Consider the following 18,616-nt stretch of genomic DNA (forward strand, 5'->3'; position numbering starts at 1 on the left):
GGAGAACAATGCACGTCGGCTCCATCGGACTATAAGTGGGGTCGATCTTGGACGGCGGAGTAATTATTATTAGTAGACATTTGAGTCACTTGATGACACTACTTGACTGGTATTGGGAATTTGGGATATTGATGTTATTGACTTATTGTACTTAATATTATGACTTATGAGTCATTGAATTTATGTTTCCAAGTGAATTTACTTGTTTAAATTGCTTATTAGTTATTATGTCCTCTAGTATTTAAAGTCTTCAACAATATGTATGTGTAATGTATGTGTCTAAGTTATACATTAGGATTCGACCGTATACTGCCAATCAATGGTGCAAATCCAAAACACCACTTTGGATGACTATTTTTGTAATTTGAACATTTGCACGTGTTTATATAGCCCAAAATAGGGTTTCCATGAAGTTTTAGGCCTTAACTTGGCCTAAACCCACTGAAATGACCTACCGAAAACTTGCAGAAAAAAATACAATATTTTGACCGAAATTTCGGATATTTCAGATATTTCGGTCAGACCTAAATACCGAAACGAAATGAGATTTTAAACATTGATCAAAACCAGCATTCAAGCAATTAATGGCAAGCCTTCCCTATCTCTAGCAGGCAGTTACTATCAATATATTCCAAGAGCAGCACTGAAACACAGCCACACAACTGTAGAGTCAAAAGAAATCAGTTTTCACTGATTCATACTACCCACCAAATACCCTTTCAGACTCCAACAATTTCTTTGTCTTCAACGCCTCTCCCTTTGCTACCAATTTAATTTTGTATATGAAAATTAACTCTTTACCCTTTTAAATCCACCCTATGGTCAATTGACTGGTGTTTACGGGGGTTTTTTTTTTTAAGGAGAAAATAAAATAGATTTGAATGTGACCTCTTTGCTTCCAATGATCCCAGTAATAAGTCATATAGATCTTACACCACTTTCTTTACCTATCATTTCAGGATGTATTATTGGAAGGAGTTTGGGGATAATTGCTATCCTTTCATGATCTACAATGACTTTCTCTAGCTGGCATTGATGTTTTCTGTAGATTGTTTTATCCTATCTTGATCTGCTTGAAACTACCTCAATTTTTAGAAAGCTGAACCTGAACCCTCCCTAGCCAATGCTAGGGTTGGGCCCGCCTGTTTCAGTCCATATAACTCATGCTTGGTTTGGAATAACTGACCCTGGGTCATGTTGGATTACCCTTTGGCTTGGCTTAGGTTGGCCTCTAAGCCTGCACATGTTGCAGTCCAGTTGGATTGACATTTTCTTGATTTGGCTACTAGGATTGTTCTCATTACTTTGGAGTTTACTGCTGCAACTTTATTCAGACGTGTTTAAGTCATTTACACTTCATGCTTCTGTATTTGTTTTTAACATAAAGCCTCTGTGAATATATCCTTCGTTCTCTCTTGTGGTACTCTGGTTATAGATTTGGCTTTTAGTGAAATGTGTTTCCCTCTGTATTATAGGGACGGAACATCAATTGTACTTTCAGATGATGTTGGGCAAATATACATATTAAACACAGGCCAAGGGGAGTCTCAAAAGGATGCCAAATATGATCAGGTACTGCAAACTTTATTTCCAACCTTTTCTGTTTTGTTGATTAGTACATTCTGGTGCATGAAACTCAGCCTAAATACTTATTTGTCTTTAATGTTTCCAACAGTTCTTCCTTGGGGATTATCGTCCCCTTATACAAGACACCCATGGGAATGTTCTTGATCAGGTTGGTTGACTGTTCTTTGTTTCATATTACCTGTTGGTATTGGTAGACTCGTGCCTTTGGTCCATATTAACACAGATATTTGTTATATACATTTCTTAGAGTAGAGATGGAAGTCTTGTGCATGAAACTTCCTTCAAAATGCAAGCATAATGTATATGTTTTGGATATTATTATCTTAAATCTATTTTGAAATTTCCATCCAACATCTCCCCAACTTGACCCCCCCTCACTGAGCAAGGAAATGGCCAGTTTGTATGAAACTATAAATAGACTAATGATTTGGAGAACTGTTTGTCCTGTCTTATAGGACCCATTGTACAGTCTGGGTACTTCTTTTGGGACATGTAGTTTTGTATAAAGTAAATAAGGACCAGCTTTGGATGGATTCGAGGACACAGATTGCCTAGCCTTCCATGATCATGATATGTAATAAGTGGCAAGAAAAATGATTTGTAAATCTTTCAGAGAGCTACAAATGAGTTATTCGATCATGCCCACAGGATAACTACATGGTTTGACCTATTCATTGGTGGGTTTGACTTTTGATCTCCTGAAAATGAGCCGTGAGAATTAACGGTTTTCTGCTCCTTCCTATATCAGAATTTTTTTGTCAACTCTTCCAAAAATTATTATGGTTGCTTTAGCTGTTGTCACTAAATACATGTACAACACTCATGCCAGACAAAATTCAGGATACATAAGAGTGTAGTAATTTTCTATGTACATGTACGAAAAAAGTTACATGAATAATACAGATTGGTACAGAAAATGTAAGTAATCTTATATCTTTGAAAATTTCCCAATGATACTTGTTTTCTTTAAATACTTTACATTCACTTTTTTTGGGGGGTGAATAAATAATTCATTACCAAGGAAGGAGAATATACAAGGGCCCAAAAAGGTGGAAAGAGAAAGAACAGAGACTAACAAGCTGGCCAAAGATGCATCCACCCTTCAAGTGGGGAAGGCATTGGGCTGCAAAATAGAGACGAGAAGACCCCAGGAGACAACAATGAGCCTGTTCCTTGGGTAATCTCTTACATTAAGATGAGGGAGACTGGATTCTTAGAAGTTAGAACTAACATCAAAGAAGATGGAAATGGAAGTCCAAATCTTATCAAATAATCGGGAGTTGGTGGTCTATATGTGAAATTGTGAATTATTTCTGTTACATTCAAATATTATCCGTGTTCTATATGTGAAGTACTCCTGTGACACAGGATGCAAACCACTTCCTGAAGAATAATTTCAGTGTGAGATTTCTGTGTTCTATTTGCAAGTGCATGACCATATAACCATATCCATGAACAACTCCTTTAGTGCGATTGAATTTTTGTTTTAGATCAAATGTCACTTCGATACTTCAAACTGGGTGCATATATGCTGGGTGTTTCAATTTGATATGCAAATGTTGTCTTTGTTCTGATTGAGATAATCATTGGGAGATATTTCATAGTTTATGTGGTTAAACTTCAAAACTCTGGTGAAATTTGATGCAGGAGACTCAACTTGCTCCTTATCGAAGAAATATGCAAGATCTCCTCTGTGATTCAAGTATGTAAATGACTCTTTTCAACATATCAACTAGGGTTTGTAATTTTCATTATATTAATGTCATATTTCTGTTGTGTTGGTTGCTGTTGGGGTATGCCAGGCATGATTCCTTATCCAGAACCTTATCAGAGTATGTACCAGCAACGGCGATTAGGTGCATTTGGTTTGGAGTGGCGTCCTCCTTCTGTAAAATATGCTGTTGGAGCGAATACCAGTCTTGGCCTCCAAGATTACCAAATGCTGCCATTGCCGGACTTGGACAGAATGATTGATCCGTTACCAGAGTTCATAGATATAATGGATTGGGAACCAGAAATTGAAGTCCAAAGTGATGATACTGATTCAGAATACAATGTTACTGAGGAATATTCAAGTGAAGGTGAGCAGGGAACCGCAGGTACCGGCTCTTCCAGTGATCCAGAGTGCAGCGGAGAAGACAGTGAGGTTGAGCACAGCCATAAAGACGGCCTTCGCAGATCAAAAAGAAAGAAACACAAAGAAGTAAGTTTTGCTTTCAGAAATCTTGTGTCTGTTCTTGTTTGGCCCCAGTTATGACTGAAGTTTTTACTACTTTTTAGGTTGAGTTTATGACTTCTTCTGGGAGGCGTGTTAAGAGGAGGAATTTGGATGAGCGGGATGGCATTCTATCTAGGACTAACAGGGCTAAGAAATCAAGAAGCAGACGGAAAGCTTCAAGGATGAAATCCTCTACTTCAAAATCGTCACGTCCCCGGAGAGTTGCTGCTCGGAATGCTCTTAATTTGTTTTCTCGAATCACTGGAGCATCAACTGATGGAGAAGATGAAGTTGGCTCAGAAGGTGATTCATCAGATAGTGAATTAATGAACATTCGTAGCTATGAATCTGACAGATCTATGCATAATGGGCAAGAGAAACATCCTAGGGAGAAAGAATCATTTTTGCATGCGACTGAAGATGTGTTCAAACCTCCTGAAGTTCCTGAATCTGTTAAAAATACAGGGAACAGGAAGAGATTGGTCCTGAAATTTTCGAAGAAGCCTCTAGAGGGTACAAGATATGGTGTTGAAAATCTGGTCAGTTTAGTGGGTTCATCATCCAGAAATCCTCCAGAAATTAGTAAAGCATATTTAGGCTCTAAAGATCCAGGTTCTTCCTCTGGCCATGCAATTGACACTGTGCTGTCTCAAAACTGCAACGGAAACAAAATCAGAGGGAGAACACTATATGAAAGGTCTGAGGATCATTTGGACATGCCTGCAGGATACAAGGATAACAAAATTAGATGGGGAGAGGTCAAGGCACGCACATCCAAGCGTTTGAGATTAGGCATGCCAACCGATGCTTGCCCTGGATCTATTGTTAGTCATGATGGCCACAAGGAATTAGGAAATAGTGTCGATGAACTTATGAAACCTGAAAACAAGAAGGAAAGGGCTTCTCCTTGTGCTTCAGAAGGTTTGGATGGTGCAAGAAGTAAAGAGCTTGCTCCTGAGTTAGTACATGAGTCTGGATTATTTAAGCTCTCATCCCCTGATGAACTCCAACAGAGAAGAGTTGCATCCCCAGTTAATTGTAATGGATATGTTAACAGGGGAACTGATGACCAATCTGAGCTTCTTGAGTCCAGAGATTATGGTGACATGGTAAAAGATGAAAAAATTGAATCTCTGTGTTTTACCAATCACTCTGAGGAAGCGAAAGAGAATCCTCCACCTAGTTCTACCAAGTTTAGGATTAGAACGAAATGGAGTTCGAGGGAACCTGAAAGTCCTTCCAAGCATAATCCTGTTACCACAACTGAGGAGTGGAGGAGTTCTGCATGTGAATCAATGTTGAGAAGTCCAATGCCCATGGAACAGAACCTAATTTTGGGAGTGCCTGGTGAGGATGAAGGTACAAGTGGACACAACCAAGATCATGGGGACTTGAATGGGTTAGGGAAATCAGAGGCTTTAATAGATAAAGGCTTTAGTTCATCTGCTTTACAAGATTTGAAAGGGTTGCATTCAGATTCTAACAATAAGATATGCCATGTTGTTTATAAACGATCAAAGTCTTATAAGGCTAGACTTGATTCAGAAGGTGATGGTGGTGGTACGGGAGAAAGTTCTTCTCCTACAAGCAACCATAATCTTGACTTGAGGATGGACTTCCCAGCAGATGCTCCTGATGAGCCCCGTAGAACAAGATCCATGGGAATGAATGCAACCATGCAGGAATCTAATACTCTGAACCGGAACTTCATAGTGAGGGAAGGTTATGGGTCAGCTGAAACATCAAAAAGTGCAGACAAGTTTACCAGGAACACACCTGAGCAGCTCCTATGTGAAGAATGGAGATCACATTCAAAAATGCCTGTGGGCCTAAGGTCTGCTAGAAACAGGAGAGGCAATTATTATGATGGGGACATGAATCTTCAAGATAAGAGGAAGTCATATCATTCAGTGAGGAAATTCTCTTGGTTAATGTTAACGGAGCATGAAGAGGGCTACCGGTATATTCCTCAGTTGGGCGATGAAGTCATATACTTGAGACAGGTAACTGCAAACTATCCTTCACGATGATTTGATTTGATTGGTATTAACTCCCCCCCCCCCCCTCCCCCATGGACGATGATTTTAAATGCTGTTTTCTGAATTTTAAGCAGTTAGTGTTATTTCCGAGAAAAAAGAAAGAGAAGCTGTTGGTGTTATTTGTTTTCAGTAGTTTAATCCTAGAGCTGCCTGTCAAAGAGAAGTTTTTAACCATGGCTTTACTTTCTGTTCAGGGACATCAAGAATTTATGGAAATGAGCCAAACAGTAGAAGCTGGACCCTGGAAATCAATCAAAGGAAATGTGGGAGCAACTGAACTCTGTAAAGTTAATGAACTTGATTATTCCACTCTTGCGGGATCTGGGGAGAGCTGCTGTAAAATCACACTTGAAATCATAGATTCAGTTTCCAGTGTGTTTGGTAGAACATTCAAGTTGACTCTTCCTGAACTGAATGATTTCCCAGACTTTATTGTTGAAAAAACACGGTATGATGCTGCAATCAAGAGAAACTGGACACACAGGGATAAATGTCAAGTCTATTGGAGAGAGGAAAATGAAGAAGGTGGGAGTTGGTGGGAAGGTCGGATTCTGGCTGTGAAACCCAAGTCTTCCGAATTTCCAGACAGTCCATGGGAAAGATTTGTTGTTTCATACAAGAGTGATTCTACTGGACAGCATCTACATTGCCCTTGGGAACTGCATGATCCTGATATCCAATGGGAACACCCTCATATTGATGAGCAGACCAGAGAAAAACTTTTAACTTCTTTCACCAAGTTGGAACAATCAGCTAGGAGAAAAGAGGTTGGCCTTCTATTATTTTTTTCTTTTTTTTTTATTTTTTATGCAAATGGCCTTCTATTCATGTTAGACTCTGCATTGGAATTTTCATATTTCATTATTTCTTGTTTTTGGTCAATAGCTCAGAGGCAGAGATTTTCGCAAATGGAAGTTTAGTATTTCTAGTTTAAATACAATTGGACAACTCTTAAGTTTAGTTTGTTGGTTCAATCCTTAAAATTGCAGGACTATTATGGGATTCAAAAATTGAAACAGGTTGGACAGAAGTCAGATTATTTAAACAGGTATTACTCTGTCCTTCCTTCCTGCATTTAAATTTTATACCTTCTCTTTTTCCTGGTGGGTGAGGAAAATCCAAAATTCTGTGTTGTTCAAGGCAACTCCTTGGCATCACTTCTAGTTAAGGTTGGCTGTGCACCCAGGCACCCAGATGTGTGCCTAGGCTGTCATTTTGGCTAAGCATTAAGCAACCACCCAGCAGATAAAATGTTTGTATTATCATTTTAGATTAGATGTTCTTTGCAAAGAATTTATTGCTCAGGGAATACCTGTATTTCTATTGCACTATATCAATTATCAAGAATGATAAATATTTGAAATGAACAAAAAAGAACTAGGTCCAGATCTGTGGATCGAAATCTGGCATGTTAAGGCAATCCTTAGCCCCTCCCCAACCCCCCCCCCCCCTCCCAAAAAAAAAAAAAAGGGGGTCGGCTACATGGATCTGAAGAGGCCATTACAGTAATAGAAATAAAGCAATAGAAGGAAGTAAAGAGGTAAAAAGGGGTTTGAAAAAAATAATAAATAAATTACTAAAGGAAAAAGTCTAAGCAGCATCCCAGGAACATCCCCCTACGAGGGGTCGGCTACATGGGTCCTTGTCCTCCAAACAATTCTATCCGCGGTCATACTAGGATCAAGCCCTACCATATGCATATCCTTTCTTACCACTTCTCCAATAGTCATTTTAGGCCTGCCCCTACCTCTTTTAGTTCCTTCAAATCGAATCTAGTCACTCTTCCTTACTGGTGCATCCATGGGTTTCCTTTGGACATGACCAAACCACCTCAAGCGGCTCTCACGAAGTTTGTCTTGGATTGGTGCAACTCCCAATTCAGTTCTAATACAAACATTCCTTACTCTATCTCTCCTTGTCTTGTCACACATCCTCCTCAACATCCTCATCTCCGCTACACTCATCTTATCTATATTACTCTTCTTAACTGCCCAACATTCCGCTCCATATGTCATCGCTGATCTTATTACTGTCCTGTAGAATTTCCCCTCAAGCTTAATAGGCATGCGTTTGTCACATAAAACTCCTGATGCTCCTCTCTGCTTCATCCATCCTACTTTAATTCTGTGGGAAACACCATCCTCTATATCACCCTCTTTGTTAATGGTTGACCCTAGGTATCTAAAACATTCACTTTGTGGTAGTTCTCACTCCTCAAGTTTCACCAGTTCATCACCTCTCCTGGTTTGACTGAAGTTACACATCATATATTCTGTCTTTGTTATGCTTAACCTAAAACCTCTTGATTCCAAGTTTGATCTCCTTAACTCCAACTTCGCATTAATCCCTTCCACTGTCTCATCTATCAAAACAATATCATCAGCGAATAGCATACACCAAGGGACCTCATCTTGAATATGTCTGGTTAAATCATCCATGATGAGTGCAAACAAATAGGGGCTTAGAGCTGATCCTTGGTGTAACCCAATTGTAATTGGAAATTCACTACTTTGTCCCTTTGCAGTTTTATATATATATATATATTACCTGCAGAGTGCCATCTTGATGTGAACTTGATGGGACCTCCATTTACCCCACAAGTTTCAACACAACTGTGATATGAGGAAATGCATATAAAGTTACATTTTGCCAGCTAACCAAAAACTTTCGCTCCTCCTGGTTGGATGTAAAATGATGAGTTAATATTGTGAACTATTTTGTGAAGAAAAGACCAATTCATTTTGCTAGCACAATAGACCAATTTTAATTACTATTTCCAGTGTGTTTTTAAGTTATTTACACAATCATCATCAGTAAATTAGAAAAGTTTCCATTTTGCTTCTGGGCTTTGTTTGTTTCTTGGTAAAAGCTATGTAAAAGGAAAACTATCAGGTAAAAATCAGTAATAAAAGGTGGGATTTTACTTGAAAATTTTCCTTTTAATCTGGTTTTACCTAGAAACAATTGGAATCTTAAGGTTAAAGTTGTTCTTGTATCTGCAGCCCACCATGAAATCTTTAGGTATGTATGAACTGTTTCCATAATGAAACTGTGCAAAATTCCCATAGACCCTGATTCAGATGCACTGTTGGACTGATTCTCAAGGTCTTCTAAGTATGTAGGAGGAGAGTTACTGACATGGGTGGGTAAGATTCCCCCCCCCCCCCCTTCCCCTCCCCAAAAAAAAATAAACAAAACAAAAATTAAGACAATGGGTAGGATGAATTTTACTAAACTTGATTTGCTTGAATGACCTCAACCTCAAACAACTGTTTTGCATGCCAATTTGAACCAGTGGAAGGAAAGTGAATTTTGGTTCTTTGGAATTGTTGTAGGTTTCCAGTACCGCTGTCCTTGAAAGTAGTCCAGCAAAGGTTGGAGAACAATTATTATCGTAGCTTGGAGGCAGTGAGGCATGATGTTACAGTGATGCTGTCCAATGGCCAATCCTACTTTGCAAAAAATATGGAGCTTTCAACGAAGATGAGACGGCTATCAGACTGGTTCTCACAGAAGCTGTGATCATTTTAGGTTTTCTCTAAACAGTTTTGTAGAAGACTCAAGAGTCTCAGGTTTCAGCGAGTCCTCTTTGGTTTTATTTGTAGATATCTTTTCTTCGTTGGTATTTATTGAAGGTCTTTTTACCTATCGATCCAATTTTGGGGATTTGGTTTTCCTTTTAACGATTGTTAAGGTGGGGGTGGAGAGAGAGAGAGAGAGAGAGAGGAGGCAGTTTGTCTTGGAAAACCACACACGCGAGCCATTCATTCATGTATAGAGACAGACACGACTACTGTCGTTATCCATTATATTTTGCAATAAGAAGAGAGAGAAGGTAAAAGGTTCCACATCATTCTTTCTTCAATTTTTATCTTTCGCCCTGTGTTTGTGTTCCATTCCTCTTTTCAATTTTGATATACTATTGGTGCTTTTTTAGGGCAAACTGGTTCAACCAGCCCAAATAAACCTTTTCTGGCTTTGGCTTTTGCCTTGTGCGCAGAAAAACTGAAACTTGGACTTTGCAATGAATGGTAGATTAGTCTTTTTGGCTTCGCCGCTGCTGCTGCTTGTGTCTTCACCTCTGCCTGTACGGAATCAACTTGATTAACTGTTATCTATTATTGATGAACAAAGAGATGCACAAGCATGTCATGCCCTACAGACTCACCTTGCATTGGGGAGATAAATGAACAAGACTGCCGACCTAATAACAAAGAGTAAGGGTAAGGATTAGGGGATATGCTTCAGACACTTGGCATATTACAGAATATATTCTTTTGAGAACTGAGTTTCCCTTCACCCATGGCAAAGGAAGAATTCTTTTATCATGGGAATCGAGAATCAATATAGTCAGATGGTCAAAGGAGATGATAGTTGCGATTTCGTCAATAAGGGGTGGGAGTGTAATGATGATCCAAAAATTCAATCATTAAATCACTTCACTCGTCGTGAAGGAATTCTTCTCCACAGAGAAGGAAAATATTTTGATGAATAGATTCTCCAACACTTTTAGCTTGTAAGGGAAGCAGGACCTTACTCCCTATTACTCACCATTATGCTTTCTTCTTTCATGCTATGGGTGCAAAGGGAACGGTAATTAACTCTTTGTTTGAAAAGAAAATTGTCTTAAAATCTAATTTTTCACTACTTGTTTTTAATTTATAAAAAAATTTACATTGACACTACACATTTTTGGATTTTGCTCTAATAAATGGGAAAAAATTTCCCACAATGCTGGTGTAATTTCCTTCTCACATGGATTTTTCTATTATTTTATCTTTCTTGCTTTGAATATGTAGGCTCCATATAAATGTTACCTTTTTGAAGACAACCATTAATATGACATGCAAATTCCTCCTTACACGGACGTCATGAGGAACCCTATCCTAATATTCTGTGGATCAATATCTATACGATGGGAGCTGCATAGTTTAAATTTGAGTATAATTAATATTTTCTATAATTATTTTAAGGGACAGATTTTTCTACACAATCGTGTTTGGTACATGATCGTACTTTCAACCATTAGATGGGTATAACCGTGTACAATACACGGCTTTTCATCCCCATCCAATGGTTGAAGGTACAGTCATGCAGCATGTACGATCATGTACGAAACCTTTTGCCTTATTAAATAATGGGAGAATGTTCTCTGTGTCACCGTGCAAACTGCGCCTAGACACTTGGGCAGCTTGTGTAGTGGGGCAGGATGGTCATTGCACTCACCCCCATGTGCTTGGGTGCAGCTTGCGCTGCGGCGCAGAGAACAACTTCCCTTAAATAATTTATAAATTTTACCATTTACAAACAAACCTTATAGAAAAAATTTCAACAATGTAAAGGGCAATTCTGTCATTGTACCATTCCCTTCTTTAACAACAAAAAAATTCCCCATAGTTCCTATCCTCCGATTCTCCAAACTAACCTTCTGTATCTTACAGAATAACGAAAATGTCCCTCCACATGCCCACACCAACTTCCCGGCTTCCCTAACCCGTCTCTCCTGGCTCCTACTACCTGCAATGCCCTCCTCTTTCCTACCCCTTTTCTCCATCAAAACCCTCTCCACCAGAGTCTCCCGATTCCTCTGCACCTCATCTTCTTCTAATGCTCCTCCTCATCATCTTCAACCCATACTACTAATAATGGCGGATAATAAAACCCACACCCAGCTCAGTCCGCCAAAAGCCGACGACCCAAAACCCTTAATTTACCCAGTTCCATTGTCTCCCCCGTTTCCTCTGATATCGAAGCAGATAGAGCTGAACAGAGCCCTCTCTGCGTCTTCGAAATCAACCCTCTTTACTCTCTCGAGAAGTGATGTAGTCTTCGAAGACGAGTATCTGATCGTCGTCAATAAACCTCGGGGAATTTATTGCGAGACAGTCTTGTCCGCGATCCCTCGTCTTCTCCATGATTCCCAAGGTAATATTAAGATTTCTCACCCTTCTTTTGGATGCGGTTATTGAAAATTTGCCTGAGATTGAAGTTGCATCTGCAGGGACCGGAATAAAAAACCCACAAGAATTCCATCTTGCAAATCGACTGGATCGTGACACGAGTGGTGTAATGGTCATAACCAAATCTCATAAAGTTGCAGGGAAGCTCGTGAAGGCATTTACAGATCACAAAGTTTCAAAGACATACGTGGCTCTGTGTTGCGGCTCTGCTCCAAATTGGGACAGCATCAGCATAAGGTCTGGTCATGGAAGATCGAAGCATGGTGCCTGGAGAGTTTATGCCGCATCGGATGTGGGTCGATCGCTCCCAGGAGGTTCCGTAGTCAGGGATATGGCAACTTCATTCCAAGTGCTATCAGTGAACGGGAGGGAGAGATTCAAAAACCCAACAACCAAATCAAGTACTGATCAACAAGAAGAATTAGGTGAAGAACAAGAAGAAGAAATGCTGGTTGTGGAAGATGTTGGTGTGGGTGTCGCATCCTCCACAGATGATGGTAAGAAAGATGAGATTTTGATAAGAGCCAATCCTCAAAGCGGTAGAACTCACCAGATCCGCTTACATTGTCAGTATTTGGGGTTACCAATATGTGGGGATGTGAAGTATGAAGGCCCTCATGAATGGAAAGGGAAGACTTGGGATGGCCATGCCCTTCATGCTCAGACCTTATCTTTACATCACCCAGTCACTGGTGTCCCTCTTATATTCCAAGCTCCTCTACCCTCCTGGGCCAAACCCATTCATTCCTAAATTTCTTCTTAGTTCTTTCTTCCACCCACTCTAATTGTTCAACTTACCTTGCAATGAAAGAGAGAAATTTGCAAATGAGTTTAGAGGTTCAACTGATTCTTATACAGCTCACATAATTTTTACAGTACAGGCAATTTCAGATCTTGATGATAACAAATCACTGCAAAAGCAGAGATATTCATTCTCAAGATCCAACTTGGAAGGAAGGAATATTGACAGTAGTCTGGTATGAATAAGAAAATAAGAGTACAACCTGGACAAATTAATTCTGAACTCTGAATAGTCAGTTTCATGTTAACAAACTCAGAAGTGCTACTACTTGTCCTCTTAAGAGTTTAACCCTTGCCATGACCATAGAACATATATACTGAATCTTGGAGGCTGAGTCGGATTGGCAGCAGCTGCTCAACTTTGTTAATGATCAAAGGTCTTCCCCTCCAATCACATCCGAGATTTACCCTACTATTAAAGACTTTGTACTTTCTCCTGTGTCTTTAGAGAGATTAACAGCACTGCTGACTTCCTTTTTAGGAGGGCCTTATCTTTTAAGTGCGAGACCAAATGGCCGCTGTCCACTCCTTGGCTGTCTGCAGTATGTAATTCAGATGCCTTGTGCGAGGCACGTATCAATGAATAAGTTTGTTTCTTACCAAAAAAAAAATTCTTGCTCAATAGGTTTCTGTATCAACTGCATAGAGGGTTTCCTCCTGGGAATTGTATTTTTCCTAGATTCCAGCCCGTAGTGCATGTGTGGATCTAAAATGTCAAATTAATCATTAAATTCTAAGTTTTTTTTTTCATCCTAAATGTCTATTTCTACCTTCAATGTAAAAAATAAATCAAATTAGTCGAGAAGAGTTTTTCCAATCATTCATTTGTTAATGACAAAATAACATCTGCCATTGTATTTGCAAGCAACCTAAAACTAAGCAAACTCCTTGTTAATGCAACCACCAAAGTAAAGATCAGTTGAATATAGAAAGTTCAAATGACCAGGAAGAACACAGCTTCTCCATGGCTTGAACTTGAGCACATTGAACAGATTTAGTTCGAGCTAGAGTTGGATCGGCAGCTACATCCTGCAAGAACTGAGTGTGCTCACCAACAGAGTGATAGTGTGCTCACCAACAGAGTGATGTATCTCATTTCTATACAAACTATTGTTATCAGCAACCTCCTGCATAATTAAAAGCAGGGGTTTTATTGGGCTCAGAAGCTTCATTTGGTCTCATAAGTAAAAAAGGTTGATGACATACCGAAAACTGTTGCAATAGAACATCAAGATGTGAGATCCATGGCCCTCTATATGACCAAACTTCACTGTCAACTTGGAGAGATTTGCCAAGCCATCACAAATGATTACTCAGTAGAAGTAGGGTCTTCTAATATGGGACATGATATTTCAATTCATGGTAAGATGCTGAAAGAACCAGAATGCCATTCCTTTGGGTGGAGAATATTGTTGTTGTAGTTTTTTTTCTTTCATAATGAAATAAATAAAAATAAGATTGCAGAAGACTAGGGAGGAAATCCAAAACATTCTCCACCTAAAGCAGTATCATTGTTATGCAGTGCATTCCAAGTAACCAAATGGAAAGACTTCAAAACTGTGGTAATATTAACCAAAAAAACAGAAGGAGCTCAAAGCCACTTTGATCCATCCCCATTAGTCTACAACTACATCACTTTGCTGGAACTAGTTATCTCTAGACTCTGGATTCCCAGCGCTAAAGCTCCTTGCAGTCCTTGAAGTAAATTCTGGGTTATTGCTTCCATATTGTCTCCTACACCACCAAAATTGGTCCTCACAAAGACCACCTGATTATGAACACATAGAACAGCAACCCAGATTGCCAAACAGTTAGTGGTATTACAATCAGTATTCACAAATAGAATTTCATGATCCTCATATGGTTGGAAATAAAATCAAGAAGATTACAAGTGAATGAAGGGATAACACAATACTCAGAATAGGACTCAGATAGGAGATAGTTAAAAAGGTTCTTACTCAATGAAAGATCCACAATCCATTTGTGAACATCATGCATAATAGCATAAGGCTTAGGAGGCTTACCACGGAAAAGGACTTGATTGCGACGTGATCCCAAATGAAGTAGAAAGTTATCAAGACTACACTAAAGAACCACTTACATTCTAAGGAAGAAGAAAAATTCGATGTGCCGGTAGAAAATAAAGAAATGAAAAGGGATAAAATAGAAGTGCTAGATCAAAATTCTGTATGAATACCTAACAACCTGTTGCATTAAGAAATCGCTCAGCGGTCCTTCGAGTGCCGTAACCTATAAAAGACCCTGGGTGACAAAGGAGAATCGGTGTGGTTCCGGCCTAGGACTCTCCGATGCCTAAGTTAGATTTCTCTGAGCAAACAGATGAGTGAATAAAACTCAAGATGGGTGGAGGAGTAGAGTACCTTCCCTTTTATAGTAGTGTGTGGCGGTGTGAAGAGTCCTAGTAGATGTGGAGTGATCTCCGTAGTGGATAGAGTCCCTGGGTAGCAGGGCTTGTTCCTGATTAGTTGTCTTCCCGGGAGATGTAGTGTCCTTGATAGACTAGGTAGTTGCCTTCCTTAGAGACGTGGTGTCTTTGGAGGTTGCCTTCCTGTGAGGAGTAGTGTCTTGATGGACTTGGTGTCCTTGGTGGATAGACCTCATCTTCCTGGGATTTCTGGTACATGAGTCCGTTCAGACTACGTGACTTGATAGGCGGTGACCTAGAGTCCTTGGTGATGTAAACTGTGCCTTGTTGATGGCGGCGGTTTCTGTCGTGTTCGGGGATGTCTCGTTCGGAGAAGGGGTCCATGCCCAGGGAGGTTGGCGCCCGGGGAGGTCCACGCCCCCAAGGGAGTTGGCGCCCAAGGGTGTTGGCGGATGGTGCTTCACAGACACTGTGTTGGCCCTCTCTTCCGGGTCATGTCACACCACGTGGCGTTCTCTGACTGGTTGGTGTGAATTTGGGTTCATCATTTGCCCCCCACTCTCTTGTAACAACGTGTTCAAGAGAGTATTTCATGTCCTCTTGTTTCTTCTGAAGGGGTGCCTTGTGAATAATCCCTTTGCAAAGGGTGCCTTTGCAATTTGTTTGATGATGTGGAGGTTGGGGGTTCAAAACCCCCCATTCTCATCTTTTTTGTCTTTTTCCTTTCTTTTTTGTAGATATGTATGTCTTTGCCTTCATTTCACTTTTCACTTTGTACTTGAGCTTTGGGTTTGGTGACCACTTCTTGTGCCCCCCAAGTGTTTGATTGTTTGTCACGATGAGGGGCATCTTGCCTAGTTCTTAGACATTAGCCTTGCTCTTGGTGTCTTGCTTGACCTGGTGCCTATGACCTTGCTTGTTGTGCTTTGCGTTGCTTACTTGACATCTTCCTAGGTGGGTGCTGACGTGGTGTATGCCCAAACCACCTATGCTCAAGCAATCCATGCCTAAAGGGAGATCCTTCGTAGGGATTCGCGCCTAGTGCCCCACCGGTCCGCGCCCATTTACAGTTCGCACCCTCTTGTGGTCTGCGGTCGGCGTCCGTCACGGTGGAGGTTGGTGGTCATCTTAGTCCACGTGGCGTTGGAGGTCGTCGCCCCCTAGTTTCGTGCCTGTGATGTTGGCGGTCGGCGCCGATCTTGGTCTACGCCCTGTTGGAGGTTGGCGGTCGGCGCCTTTCTTGGTCAGAGCCTTGTTGGAGGTTGGCAGTCGATGCCTGTCTTGGTCCGTGCCCGATTGGAGGTTGGCGGTCGATGCCTGTCTTGGTCCATGCCTTGTTGGAGGTTGGCGGTCGGCGCCTGTCTTCGTCCATGCCCTGTTGGAGGTTGGCGGTCAGTACCTGTCTTGGTTTGCGTCCTGTTGGAGGTTGGCGATCGGTGCCTGTCTAGTGGAGGTTGGCGCCTATCTGGGTTCACGCCTATCTGGGTTTGCGATCCGTGCCCTGTTGGAGGGTGGTGGTCTCTTGGTCCGGGGTCCACTGGAGGTTGGCGTCCATCTTGGTCCGTGGTCAGCGCCTGTTGGAGGTCCGCGGTCCATGCCTGTTGGAGGTTGGCGCCCATCTTGGTCCATGGTCAGTGCCTGTTGGAGGTCGACGGTCCCTTTCTTGGCCCGTGGTTCGCGCCTACCCCTCTCTGACCGACGTCTATTGGTGAGCATTGTCTTTCCTTCCTCCATGGACACTTGCCCTTCAACTCTTTTTTTTTATTTTTTTTGATTGGCCTTGGTTTGATGGTTGCAGGTGGTTCCTTTCTCTTCTCCTCGGTTGCTTGGTCTTGGGAGGTCCTCATTCTGAGTAAGTAACCCGTTGTCTTCCTTGTTTGTTCATGTCTTCCGCTGACGACTCTGATCCGACCTCGGTTGGAGTTGGATCTGTTGAGGCGTCTTCGTCGGGGTCATCTTCCCCTGCGGATACTTCTGCTTCCTTTCCTTCCCCTGTTGCTAGTGATGGGGAAGAGGCTTCTGGAGATTCTGCTCCTAGTAGAGGTCGTCGGGCCTCCCAAGCTTCTACTTCTGTTGCGACCCTAGAAGCAAGTTGGCCCATATTGCTAGTATCTTGACTTCTTCAGACTTGGTGTCCCTATGTCGGGAGTTCCATATACCCCATGAGGTCTTGCTTCGTGTCCCTGGACCGGATGATCGTGCTTACTCCCACCGAGGAGATGAGGTCTACCTATACCGCATTTTCCTTGTTCATGGTCTTCGTCTTCCTGTCTCCCTCTTTGTGGTGCTGGTGTTAAGGCATTGGTGCCTTAACCTCGGGTAGGTGTTGCCCAACTCTTGGAGGGACATACTGGCCTTCTATGTGTTCTTCGCCCAGATGGGTTGTGCTGCCACTGTTCCCTTGTTCTCTTACTTCTACGTGTTGAAGAAGGGGGAAGGTGGGTGTTACCACTTCGTCTGTCATCTCCCTAGGAGATCTCTTACCGCGCTCGATCCTCTGGTGGGGATCACCAGTTCGGTGAAGTACTGGAGTACTGGAGGGATCGCTTCTTCTTCGCCACGGTCCCCCACTATGCCTTGCGGTCTACCTGGGAAGTTATTGATATCAGGAGGGTGAACCGTCCTTTTGAGTTAAACGACTTTGAGCGCGACTCCCTCCAACGCTGTCAGGGATGCGACCCGTTCGATATCCATCAGTTGGATTCTGAGGCTTTCTTGTATCTTTGGAAGTTGAGTCCTGGTAAGATACTTGACTTCTTTGATGTTTGCTTATGTACTTTCCTTCTATGTATTCCTGGCTTGATCTGCCATGTGTTCTTGGTTGGATGCTTATTTTTTGTGTTTTGTATGTACTTGATTTTTTCTTCTGGTGATGTTGATTTGACATGCATTTGATCCTTGTTGCTTTGATGGTTCTCGTATCTGTGCAATCCCATGTAGTTGGCGGTCTATAGGGATGTCTTATCTTAGTGGTCCATGGACCTTGGTGGCATGACGGCTCTGGTGTGACATGGTGCCTTAGGCATGAGGCCTCAGTGGTGGCGGACTGCCTTAGGCGTAAAGCGGACTGCCTTAAGCTTAAAGCCTCGATGGTGGCGGACTGCCTTAGGCGTAAAGCTTCAATGGTGGCGGACTGCCTTAGGCGTAAAGCCTCAGTGATGGCGAACTGCCTTAGACTTAAAGCCTCAGTGGTGGCAGACTGTCTTAGGCGTAAAGCCTCAGTGGTGACGGACTGTCATAGGTGTAAAGCCTCAGTGGTGGTGAACTACCTTAGGCTTTAAGCCTCAGTGGTAGCGGACTGCCTTAGGCTTAAAGCCTCGATGGAGTAGTAGAAGAAGCCGAGTATTCCCAAAAAAAATTTCAAATTATCCTTAAAACTGTAATGCCATCTACAGCTACTGTTGGTGGTGCTGCTACTCCGGTGTTGTTACTTCTACTGATAGTACTTCTTCAGGTGTAGTGAGTTCCAGGTGCGGTCTACCTTCTTGCCCCCCAGAGTTTTCAAGTGGTATGTCCCTGGATGTATTTGCTTGAAAACCATATAAGGTCCTTCCGAATTTGCTGATAGTTTTCCTTCTTTTCTTGGCTGTGATGTACTTGCCCTTCTTAGGACTAGATCTCCCTG

General features: G+C 41.7%; 2 protein-coding genes across 8 annotated transcripts in view; both read left to right on the top strand.

Annotated features, from left to right (window-relative positions):
• LOC122667733 (PH-interacting protein-like) overlaps window positions 1-9,709 on the top strand; it is a 53,815-nt gene extending 44,106 nt beyond the window's left edge. For 5 of the 6 annotated variants that reach the window (XM_043864129.1, XM_043864131.1, XM_043864128.1 and 2 more), the window contains 8 exons: window positions 1,476-1,572; window positions 1,676-1,735; window positions 3,235-3,289; window positions 3,390-3,790; window positions 3,868-5,808; window positions 6,039-6,611; window positions 6,834-6,892; window positions 9,180-9,709. In XM_043864129.1, the coding sequence (XP_043720064.1) occupies window positions 1,476-1,572; window positions 1,676-1,735; window positions 3,235-3,289; window positions 3,390-3,790; window positions 3,868-5,808; window positions 6,039-6,611; window positions 6,834-6,892; window positions 9,180-9,366 (3,373 nt within the window). In that variant the 3' untranslated portion in view covers window positions 9,367-9,709. Of the gene's footprint in view, window positions 1-1,475; window positions 1,573-1,675; window positions 1,736-3,234; window positions 3,290-3,389; window positions 3,791-3,867; window positions 5,809-6,038; window positions 6,612-6,831; window positions 6,893-9,179 lie in introns of all 6 variants that reach the window. The other variant, XM_043864133.1, reaches the window with a different exon arrangement.
• Window positions 9,710-11,371: 1,662 nt separating this feature from the next.
• On the top strand, window positions 11,372-12,556 carry LOC122666833 (RNA pseudouridine synthase 1). 2 transcript variants are annotated; one of them, XM_043862917.1, is made up of 2 exons: window positions 11,372-11,769; window positions 11,834-12,556. In XM_043862917.1, exons 1-2 carry the CDS (start codon window positions 11,490-11,492, stop codon window positions 12,553-12,555), a joined length of 1,002 nt encoding a protein of 333 aa, XP_043718852.1. In that variant the 5' UTR covers window positions 11,372-11,489; the 3' UTR covers window position 12,556. The 2 variants fall into 2 exon arrangements, with proteins under 2 accessions (XP_043718852.1, XP_043718853.1); XM_043862918.1 differs by having other exon boundaries at window positions 11,374-11,769; window positions 11,846-12,556.
• The last annotated feature ends 6,060 nt before the right edge of the window (window positions 12,557-18,616 follow it).

This window comes from Telopea speciosissima, chromosome 7 (assembly GCF_018873765.1).
Source record: "Telopea speciosissima isolate NSW1024214 ecotype Mountain lineage chromosome 7, Tspe_v1, whole genome shotgun sequence".
Taxonomy (NCBI): domain Eukaryota; kingdom Viridiplantae; phylum Streptophyta; class Magnoliopsida; order Proteales; family Proteaceae; genus Telopea; species Telopea speciosissima.

Bases quoted from the DNA above. Each gene is read 5' to 3' on its own strand.
- LOC122666833 (XM_043862917.1), top strand. From the start codon at position 11,490: ATGGCGGATAATAAAACCCACACCCAGCTCAGTCCGCCAAAAGCCGAC. The intron at 11,770-11,833 runs GTAATATTAAGA...CTGAGATTGAAG, and splicing joins TCTTCTCCATGATTCCCAAG to TTGCATCTGCAGGGACCGGA.